The 11,801-nt window shown below is 33.1% G+C and overlaps 1 protein-coding gene across 1 annotated transcript; it reads right to left on the bottom strand.

The window, feature by feature from the left end:
• Window positions 1-1,581: 1,581 nt before the first annotated feature.
• Window positions 1,582-10,110, bottom strand: LOC117171883 (KRAB-A domain-containing protein 2-like). The gene is made up of 3 exons (XM_033359528.1): window positions 9,718-10,110; window positions 1,821-1,994; window positions 1,582-1,748 (listed from the first exon to the last, which is right to left on the bottom strand). Exons 1-2 carry the CDS (start codon window positions 9,965-9,967, stop codon window positions 1,861-1,863), a joined length of 384 nt encoding a protein of 127 aa, XP_033215419.1. The 5' UTR covers window positions 9,968-10,110; the 3' UTR covers window positions 1,582-1,748; window positions 1,821-1,860.
• Window positions 10,111-11,801: the final 1,691 nt, after the last annotated feature.

Raw genomic sequence — 11,801 nt, forward strand, 5'->3', positions numbered from 1 at the left:
AGAGGTGGACAAAATGTGTAGCCAGCGAGGGCGCATACTTTGAATAAAATATTTGTTATCATTCTCTTGAAATAAATGTGTTTTTTTCTTGAAAATATACCGATTTCATATGTATACACCTGGTAGATACGCATCTTCAATTTGTAAGAATTCATTTTTACTAAAATAATCTAGACTTTCGCGTTCTGTCGTGGTCGTTGAAGCTTTCTTTTTTTAATGTAAATTATCACATTTCTCCCATCTTTGAGCCAAGAGTTCCATTTTTGATTTTACTATAGCTATGGTACTACTGGACTTTCCTAGCCTTTTAAAATTAATTTCAGTCCTCAATATTGACTGACAAACTTCTGTTAAATCCGAGAGTAAAGACTCCATTTTTCTTTCAATTGTAATGTTCGTACAATAATTATACTGCAAGAATATTGTTAGTAATAATTTTTGGAGCCGCAAGCTCAATCGACAAAAATGTGAAATCTCTTTTTTCGAAAAATAATAGTTGAGAAATTTCATAATACATTTGAACCGTACAAAAGTAAGAGAGTGACAGCTTTAAGCTGTTGACAGTCGTCAGTTGGTCAACTTGTTATTTCCTCACGTGCACGGAAGAACATTACGGTTGATAGATCCTAAGAAGACTTCATGAGAGAAAGAGAGCACTCAAAACATGATGAGAGAGAGAGAGAGTGTGATCTTAAAGATTGCGAAGTAATTTAGCCTGGTAGCGATTATCCTTTGATCGATAACCTCAAGCGTATATGTTAAATTTTGCACGTTTGGCAGGCTAAGAGCTCCTTAATCATACTCCAATTTCACTCCATGACGAAAGACACTAAAGTTTTTAACAATTTCTTCAGATCCTCCTTCAAAAACTCTCAGGAGGGACTAGACTAACTAGAGAACGATCCGTCGCGGTTCACTTATTCTCGCATACTGTCTTTTCTTAATTGCTTTGTATCATACACTTATTCGTTACACCGATAAAGTCACAGTGCAAAATTTCTTGAACTACAAGTAGCGAAGCTTTTTGTAAACAGTAGGAATCGTATAAGTGTTATATGCCCTTAAGTAAGATATTGTATAAATAATAATTTACGATTTATTCATTGTGTCTAGAGTTCTTCTACGCAGAGTTGTGTTACAGCTTACTTCGCTTCTGATTGGTGCCGCGTAAGCAAAATCGGATGTTTTGAAATTGGCGCGAATTTCAAGTCAAATTTAATGTTCAGACCCTGATTCATTAGTAAATAAGTATAATAATGTAGACGTAACAATGAATAATGTTTGAAAGGTAAGCATGGTTTTTGTGCTGTAACATCTAATAGACAGTAAGTAGAATACAAAAATAATAATAATTTAGATTTGATAATTAAACATTAATGCAAAGTAAAAATTAATTTTTCAATGACATGAATTTTTAAAATATCTATTAATAAATTCGCTCAATTCAATCTTAGACTACAAATGTTCGAATTCCCATGAAAAAAAATTGAAATGAGACAACACACGGGGAAAAAATTTATAACTGCATTGTTTATGAAGTAAAGCAAAGAAATTTAATTTTGAGGTTACGGCCTTTTTTAAACACCTTTGATTAAAATATTTGAAAGGAAAAATAATTCAATTCAATCCTAGAGAAGACCAAAGTAATATTTTTCCAAACTGAGTTGACATCTGCCTCTCAATCAAGAAATCAATTTTAGTCCTCTTATATTATTTACAATTTCTCACATGTCACAGTCAAAATGTACCTGCAATCATAAAAAAAAATAAGATACATTTCCGACTCTTATTACATTATTTATTAAAAAATCAAATCTTACCTTATAAACAGCAGAGTGCAAGTGAGGTATACAATCATCCTCACACTGTATACGAAAATATATTATGACATAAAGGGTGGACCCGCTGGGGTTTAACGAAAAGTATCCAACCCGTGTTACACACCAATGCTATTTTTATGGGAGTGTATGCGGAGTCATTGATTTTCATGTTCACTGTAAAAAAGAATCATACGGTAATTTTACGACTTTCAGAGTGGGTCTGCTTATTACCTACTTTTAAACACAGAGAAAACCAATATGGTTACAGCAGCTAAAATTATCAAGTTGCATGCAGTATGGTTGCAATCTCCACTAGTTTCGTTGAGACATCTTTTATTTAAGTTGTTAGATCAAAATGACCCAGTTGCCACAACAAAACGCTTGTAGTTGCAGTCTTGTAGCTCCCACTACCATGCTATTTGTAGCCCATTTAAATGCAATTTATGCCGCTTCTTTTGTGTGTAGTTGGGTCAACTCATGATATGGTTATAACAAACACAATGGTGCAACTATATGCTTGTGGTTGTCGCAACCCCAACGTGTGGAAGTTCCACAACCACTAGGTGTATCTCAAACATTTCTGATTGGTTGCGCATAATTGTGCAGATTCACGTGCGCCTAAATACATCACATACCGTCACTCATCAGGCCCCCGACGCCGTCAGATTGTTTCTTGTGTGTGTCGAACGTAGATAAAAAATGAGTGGAAGTGCTAAATTGGTGATATAGTAGAATATTCAAAGTGTCTGAGCAATGAACAATCAAGGACTTTAAAAAGTACGTAAATAAGGTTTCAGCCGCTAATATCCGAAATATAAACTTCGAAATATGTTGTACATTACAAGGATATGATGTTTTTAATTTTAGTGTTTTAATTTTGTTTGATGCGAACCACAATGCGTTTATTATATTTAAGTTGATGTATTTTAACCGAAATTTATAAACTTTGTATAGTTAATAACATGCAAATTTAATTAAAACTTATGTACCAATAATGCTGAGAATTTTTTCATCAACCACGCCCTAGTCAAAACATCTTTTACTGTGCAGTTGTGGCAACCACATGTTAGTATAGAGAACTTTAGTTATGTGGTAGTAAAAACCATAATATTTGCCTGCGGCAACCACATAGTGGGGTTGTGACAAATACAATGTGTGGTCATGGCAACTATAAGGCAACTGTATGGCTGTGAGATCCATAATAAGGGTTGTCACAACCACAATAAATAGTAAAATATGGTCCGAACTATAATTGTGGTTACCACAACTACATAGCTGTTTGTGTAAAGAGGCTAGTTGTAAGAACTACACTGTGTGTCTGCCAGAAGTATGTACTGTGTTTCTTACAACCACACTATATGTTGCCACAATCGTGCCTTATGGTTATCATTACCACACTATGTTGCTGCCGAAAATGCACACTGTAGTTGTCAAAACCTTAATATCTGGTTGTCACATGCACACATTGTGGTTGTTACAACCCCACTATGTGGTTACCGCAGGCATACATTGTGGTTATTACTACCACACAACTAAAGTTCTCTCTACCAACGTGTGGTTGCTACAACCGCGCGACGGTTAAATCTCGCGCTTCGCGCTCGATAATAGTTTACGTCGCGCTTCGCGCTCGAACATAATTACACCTCGTGCTCGGATATTTATTCTTTGCATTTGGAATTCTTGAAAAAAACTGTATCAAAAAGATCTCTTTTAGATGGCAGTATTTATATGCGTCTTCATATTCTGAATTGTCTACTTAATTAGGTATAGTCAAAGATTAAGTTTCTCAAAGCTCTGTAGGCTTTGACGAACACATTCTCATCGTGACACTCGCGCTGCGCGCTCGATTTCCTACAGACATTTGTAAACAGGTTTTGTTGGATTTTTTCTCGTAACTTTCGTCGTTTTTGCACACCTTTTTTTTATCTTACTTTTTTCAACGTTATTTTTCAGGAATAAAACAAAAAGTACGCGTCCTATCAAGAAGAGATTCTTAATGAAATTGTAGATCATTTTTGGGATAAACATTTTTGTTAATTCATCTTTTTTTGTATCCTACATAGTTTCTCCACAAAATGGAATTTTTTATATTCCATTATTTTTTGTGCAATGAAAATTTGAATTTTCGATTTTTGAAGAAAATCCAAAATTTGGTTATGATAATCTTGTAGGGATTTTAAAAAGAAATGTTTTTCTTCTTTTGACTTTTTTCATATCGTGCGTTTTTCGGCTTCAAATTTTGATTTTCGGTTGATTAAAAAAATTTTGAAAACGATAAAACTCTGAGATCCGTTGAAAAAGTGTGATGTCAAATTTCCGACAATTCTAATATTTTTTCAATCATAAATGATGAGAATGTAAAAATTAAGAACATCATATTATTGTGGTGTACAAAATATTTCGAAGTTTATATTTCAAAAATTAACGGGTGAAATCTTAATTACGTACGTTTAAACTCGCCAAAAGATCTTGAAGTTCTTTAGATTTTGTGCACATTTCTCCATGATTGTCCATTGTCCACATACTTTGAATATTCTAATATATCACCACTTTAGCACTTTCACTCACTTTTCATCTACATTCGATGATACAAGAAACAATCTGATGTCGTCGGGGGCTGATGGGTGATGGTACATGATGTATTGAGGCGCACGTGAATCTGCACAACTATGCGCAACTAATCAGAAATGTTTGAGACACACACAGTGGCTGTGGGACATTCACACGTTGGGGTTGCGGCAACCTCAAGCATTTAGCTGCAACGTTGTGTTTATGATAACCATATCATGAGTTGACCCAACTACACGCAAAAGAAGTGGCATAAATTACATTGAGCTACTACACTAATTTTTAAATTAGCAGGTTATGGTATTTTGGTCTGAAATAAAGGCAAATAAAAATATTATTTGTATATTTATAGAGAGGCTGTTTAATTAAAGTATAAGTTAAATTCAAGATTTATGATTAATTTTAAGAAAAAATATCTGAAGCGCTGGTGCCGTAGTTATGAATATTTTCAGGTTGATTGTAATTTGTGATTCGATACGTATATGTGAAAATTTATGACTGTGAATTAAAGGAATATTTCTTTTAATAACAATGCATTGAAATATAATTTTTAGAAATAGATTTCTTACAGTTGCGATCGGTGCGATCAACGAAATATTGGGTTGATGTTCATAAAGGCGCCGAGTTCCCAGCACATAAATCAATCCTATATTGAAAATATTTTCGAATTGAAACATTAAAAATTTCAGGACAATTGTATTATTATATCTGTAAAAATTGCTAAAATTTTTTATTGAAAGCCTTCATGGTCAATTTTAAATGTAATCATTTTTTGTTTTAATATTCTGAATTATTTGTTTTCATTTTTTTAAATTCATAATTATCTGTTACGAAAATAATTTGTAAAATATTCAAGCCTTTAAATTAAGTATATTTACTAGACATTGATGTTTCTGAAATAAAAGGCTTAGAATTGTGCCATCTCACAAATTTGGATCATAACGATTTGGTTTTCTATTATTTTCTTTTATTTTCAATGTGGTATTTTTAATTTTCCGAATTTTAGTTGAAGATTTTGAGAAATTAGTCACTTATAACTGAAAATATTTTATTGAAAGATTTTAAGAACGAATATTAATGCTGAATGAAGTTTAAAAAATTAGGCGATTTAAAATTCAAGAGTAAAACAGTTTATTGTTCACACTAAAAATAAGTAAAAAATAGATCAAAGTGCACTGAGACCGTTCAATAGCTCTCCCTTCTATTGTCCGACTGCAGAAAGGCAGAGCGGATAAGCAAAACGATCGAGGCGTTCATGGTGATGAAATGTCACAAAGCGTCATATAGAAAAGTAGCATAGTCTGCTAAACTGCTGTAAACAGTGGATATTATTTTTTATTTTTACAATGGTTGGTAGTTGTGTATTTAATTGTAAAAATACACACAAAAATAGTACGTGTGAATTTTACAAATTTCCTGACGTGCTCACAAAAAAAATCAAAAAGAAAGGTGGATTGTTGCTCTACAGTGTGTTCATTAAGATACCCTAACCAAACTTTTAGTCATAATTCAACAAAAAAAACTTTACATCCACATTAAATTATTTTTTTGTTAGCAAAGCCCAAAATGAATGGCGTCGTATTACTATTTCGGGCTTTGGCCGGCCAAACTGCGAAGAGGCCAGGATATAGTGGCCAAAGCCAGAAATAATTTTATTTTACTGAGTAATATGAAGTTTAAAGTTTAGGACAAAAGTAAGTATTATAAAAATCGATGTATTCCATATACATAATATAAATGCTTTATTCAATTAGAAGTTTAGAGTACAAATCATTATACAAGGAAACTTATATGCATTAAAAGTATGCTAATTAAAATTAAAAGATCTATCTAACCTATGTAATATTACAATATTAAACAATATTATTATATTTTTTGTAATATTCCTGCTTACTTATTGGCACACTCAGAGCTGTTGTGTCACTTAGAATCACATAATATATTTAGCGCTTTATACTTACAACGTCCATTTACACATTTTTTAGTGCAATGACAGCGAATATATCCTTGCCCTCCTGTCAATGACTGACTTCGGCATACAGTCCTCAATACTATTTTGTCTGTCGGAATTGATTCTACGTTGATCAATCTTTCATTAAGGCCATGTGATGATCATGTCAGCCCTAAGATCAATATTTTTTCACCCATATTGAAAAAGAAAAGTTTAAATAACGCGGAAATTTTTTTCGGGAAATTTTAATAAATATTAAAGGATCGTTTGTGATCTTGTAAAGAGCCAGAGGAAGAAAAAAGTTTATTTATGCAAATAATGATTTTCGACGGATACATTTAGGTTTTACAGAAGAAGTTTGACTTTTACATGGGCATAGGAAACAAGGGACTAGGCATGTCATCCTAACTTGGGCGAGCGGGGTTGAATCCACGGGAGGGGTGAGAATTCCATGAGTGGGGAGAGCCGCCATCTTACGATGTGTCATTTGATTATGCGCACGAGCGTTTTTGCCGACAAATTGTGCATGAAAACATAAACATGTGGGCGCTGCCATGTTTGTCGCGGGATATCAAAAGGTGGCGGACCTCCCCCCTCATTGCATCACCCCCGCAATGGCATGCCTAGTCCCTTGTTTCCTATGTCCATGGACTTTTAGCTTTCTCTGACGGTAATTATGCAATCTGCTTTACCTACAGACCCCTAGAAGTTCAAATTTGTCTACTCGCTGCGCTAGTGCTGCTGTGACACAGCTGATACCAGACTGATACGTATGTCAGACCAAACATGTTTATTTGCATTTCAAGTGCAAACATTAGTTTTTGAATTATTTGTGCATAATGTTCGTGAGCGATTTTTGTTGTTTTGCCCCACTTTGATAAATATAAACGTCATAACTTGCCCACTGACAACATTGCAAATTGCTTGCAGGGTTTGATGACAGCACGGTCAGTATCTTTCGAAAATAGTTATAAAAAAAAAACTTTTTTCACTATTCTAATTATGTAGGACCAGAGACAGATTCTTGCATGCCTTCTATTTGTCGTGCCAAACTTTTAATGCGATATCTCATACCGTGTGGACGTAAGTTGGGAAAGAAAACTTCCACTGGTATTTTCTTCAAAAAAATTTGGTCTCAAAATTTCCACCGAAATAAAGCAGAGACATGGACTTTATTACCTCCTCTTTCATTTCCCAAACTTTCAAAGCGATACCTAATTTCGTTTAGACGTAAGTTGGGAAAGAAAAATTGAAGACTAGGTTTGTTCACGTGACCCTCTCGTCACATGGCCTTAAGAGCGGAAAACTCGCTCCTAACATATTTTTGGTTAGATATTCCTTCTTCTGTACCTAATGTATACATTGCATCTTCTACGTTCATGACACAAGCTAGAATATTTCTTGGGTCACCACGTCCTCTAACATCTGGTGTGCGCACACGGACGCTATCACCTGTACTATTGCTGTAGGAAATTTAGAATCTGAATTTGTAAGCATTTTGGATGCTTGTTTACTTAAGCCTAGATAAGCCGCAAACCTTTTTTTCTGAATTTGTGTCTTTTTTCGCAGAGACTGCACACTATTTTACTTTCATTTCCTACATTCATTTCTGCCGCCGCAATTCCACAAATAAAATGAACAAGCAGAACACATACTTTGAACGAATGATCCGAAGTGCATTTTTTCCACACACTGCGCATACAAATTCCACTTGAGATATTTCTTCTAATTCCCCAGTTGCTTCTTCTAATTCCTCAATTTCTTCTTTCAATGAAGCCATTCTTTCGGCAATCAAAACACCTTCCATTCACAGTAAAAAAAAAGTATCAATTTTGTTGTAGAGCATTTTGCTCCAGCGATCATTTGACTCTCGAGATCATAATGATTTTCATTTGGATCAATTTGATCTCATTTTTTGGTTCATTTATCAGACTAAACAAAATGGCCACCAATTCTTGGCGCCGGTATCATAACAACATAACCTAAAAATGGTATGTAACCGCACGCAAGTGACAACTACACTTAACAGGTGATATTTTCTAATATCAGATTTCGTTAGTTTTTAACTTTTCAAGTACACTGCACGATCAGAAACGATAAAAAGCTTGAATATGAGCTAAAGTATTGTAAGAACTTCAGCTATCTTTGTTTGACATCATACATGATTCCGAATCAGATCATTATGATCTCAAAAGTCGATCATTCACTTCGGCCGACCAAAATGCTCTTGAATTAAGAATCATTTTTGTTGCATATCAAAATGATATTGATTTCGATATCTTTTTGAACACTTTTTTCAGTGTGTTTCCACTTCAGGTCCAACTGCGATAGAAAAAAACATGATAAGAAATTACTTTTCAATCTTGTACGTACATAATAGAATGGAGTGAAAATGCTCATATTAATCGAATCGAGAAGAAATGTTACTTAATGTTATTCAGGGTGGCTACTATTTGTTTAATGTTCAACTTCCGTCGTTTTCCCGGTAAATATTCGCTGTTTCTTTCGGATCAGAAAAAAATGTATTTCTTTGTGAAACCCACAGTTTTTTACATATATTATTCATTGCGCAAGTTGATAAAGATAAGTAAACATTTTTGCAAGAAATCGATTGAATTTTAATAATATAGTTTGTAGGATAATACAGAAACATTGGAAAATGGGGTAAATGATTAAATGCCCTCAAAATTAGGTAATTAAAGATTGAAAACTTCAGACATTTATTTCATCGGTTAGTGGGGTCCCAGGTTTATTACAGATTGGAAAACCTTTGAAAAATCCTTAACAAAAAAAATAGGTACGAAAAATCAAGCTTTTTTTTAAACTGCATTTTGGAATAATTAATAAATTTAAGGGGAATTTCATTGGCACTATCGAAAAGAGGAGATCTTAAGAAATAAAAATGTACGTGTTTCAATTTTTTCTAGTTGTGAATAGTATTAGTTATTGGCCGTCGAAGAGCAGTGTACTGGTAGTGGCGCTTTGGGTGTTTAAGGGTTATCTGAAGTTAAATAATGTTATAAAAACTAACAACTTCATTTATGACACCATCAGGTTAGAAAATTGTAAACATGATTAAGATGCTTAATAGGACAGAAAATCTGAAAAAATATATTCGAATATATTACTTTACGATATATTTTTAATCGCTTTATTGTAATATAAGTAATTTTGTTACTAAAATGAATTTCATCTCTGTTATCTCTAATCTAACCAATTCGGGAGCAAATGATATTAAACAATTGAAAACCAAAAGTTCTCGGCAACAAGAATATCTCGAATACGGGCAATATCAGGCAAGATATGAGAAATTCTTGTCTCGGCGTGCATCTCTATTCGGCATATTTTAACAATATATTTTTAACACAGTTTTCTCACCTGAATCAAGTGATGTTGTATGATTCATACTGTTTCTCATTTCCTTTTCCGCTTTTTCTAGATCCTCTTGCGTCTTGAGCTGTTCTATGACTTCATTTGGGAGGTTCGATGTACTCAAACCCACTTTTTCTTTGCAGCCAAACATAGCTCCGTAGGGCGACTTTTGTATATCTTGGTGGAAAGAACAATTTTTCATCATTTGGACGAATCGAAGACCTTCTGCCCTGTGCTTTGTTTGATTAGTCTGCATGCATGTAGTTAGTATATTTTGGATATCTTGGTTTGCGCGTTCAACGGATCCTTGACTTTGACTGTGCCGAGGTTTTCCATGTACGATCCTAATACAGGCTCTTTTGACCAAGAGTCATTAAGAAGGGATGCAAACTGAAGGATGGGTAGCTGGTTCTAGAACAATTTTCTCCAATTGTAGTTATAAGGACTACAAGAAATTTTCCAGAATGTAAGAGTGGGGTTCAAATGTCTAATTGCTTCATACCTGATCTGCTGATGAAGAGCAGGTGATAAACTTGAATCCACTTCTGACTTGACTTCTATAAGAATTGGAAATTGTATAGGTAGTACATTTCCAGTCTTTTCAGGAGATCATGTAGTTAGTCATAAATTAAGTAAAACAAAATAAAATGAAAAATAAGAAGCATTTCAAATCATTTTCATTGTAAACTTTTAATTAAATAAAGCATTTATATTATGTACATGGAGTAAATCGATTTATATAACACTTTTGTCCTAAACTTCAAACTTCGTATTACTCAGTAAAATACAAGTACTTCTGGCTTTGGCCAGTATACCCTGGCCACTTTGCGTTTTGGCTGGCCAAAACCCGAAATAGTAATACGACGCCATTCATTTCGGGCTTTGGCCAAACATTCTGGCCAATGCGCGAACTGGCCGGCCAGTTCGCGCTACCTCCTCAAATTTTCATGTGTAACTCGGAACTTTTCCTTTTCATAAGTTTTAATTTTCCGCTTAAAATATAAATGGTTAAACTTGAAAAGTATAATTTTAAAAAATTCTTTATTTTTAAGCAATATTAAGCTTAAAATAATTGAAATTTTTAAGGGTTTGAGTATAAAAAAGTTTTAATATCACAATTATTGTTAATTAAAATTGTATCATTTTTAATTTTTCCCATTTAGAATTACTTTATTTTGCACTTTGTTTAGAATAGTTCAATTTCAACCATTTTTTTATTAAAAATTTTTGTATTTTAAAAGGTGAAAATAAGAAACTATTCAATTTTAAACGTTTTGAAATTTTAATCTGAAATCATATAATTTGAAGATTCTTTAACACGAAACGAATTGTTTAATTTTGAATTTTTTTAATTAGACATTGTACAATTTTAATTATTTGAATGATTAATTATTAGTCATTTTTTTAGATTTTCTTCATCATCTTATATTTAAAATTTAGTTTAAAAATGGATTTTTAATGACTTAAACAATATTTTATCATTAATGCTTCTGGTTAGAAGAAAATTTTGTCATTTTTATATCTGTAATATAATTATTTTACAATATATTGTACAGTGCTTACATATGATTGCAAGATGATGGATTATGCGTAATTAATTAACTGTAATTTTTAAAATTACTGCTTCTTTTTTAATCAGCTACTGAAAAAGTTTGCGATACTCATCAAACACCTGTTGTATACTTAAAATATGAGCCTCTGATCGAACTAAAATCCCTTGCCATTTCCGTACACTTTATCAGTGTACATATTATTACATCCAAAATTGTTACGAGTCACCTGCCAGAATATTTCTACGCGCTCTTTTTTTAAATAAACATCTGTTACAGGGTTATAAGCTTTTTTAAGCAAAAACAGCAAACAGATGGAATAGCTGCATAGATCTCTGTTTGCGTTTTACTATCTACCTTCCTATAATTTTCGCAGAAGCTTTGTAAACAGGTTTGCCTTGGAAATTAGGCCTATATACTGAAGACCTCCTTGGCTGGAAGCTACAGAATTTCTTTAGAAAATTACAAAACGTTGGAATAATCATATGCTTCAAATTCAGAACGTTAAAATGAACAAACTTGTTACTGACGGCTTTTTAA

This window comes from Belonocnema kinseyi, chromosome 4 (genome assembly GCF_010883055.1).
Source record: "Belonocnema kinseyi isolate 2016_QV_RU_SX_M_011 chromosome 4, B_treatae_v1, whole genome shotgun sequence".
Taxonomy (NCBI): Eukaryota; Metazoa; Arthropoda; class Insecta; order Hymenoptera; family Cynipidae; genus Belonocnema; species Belonocnema kinseyi.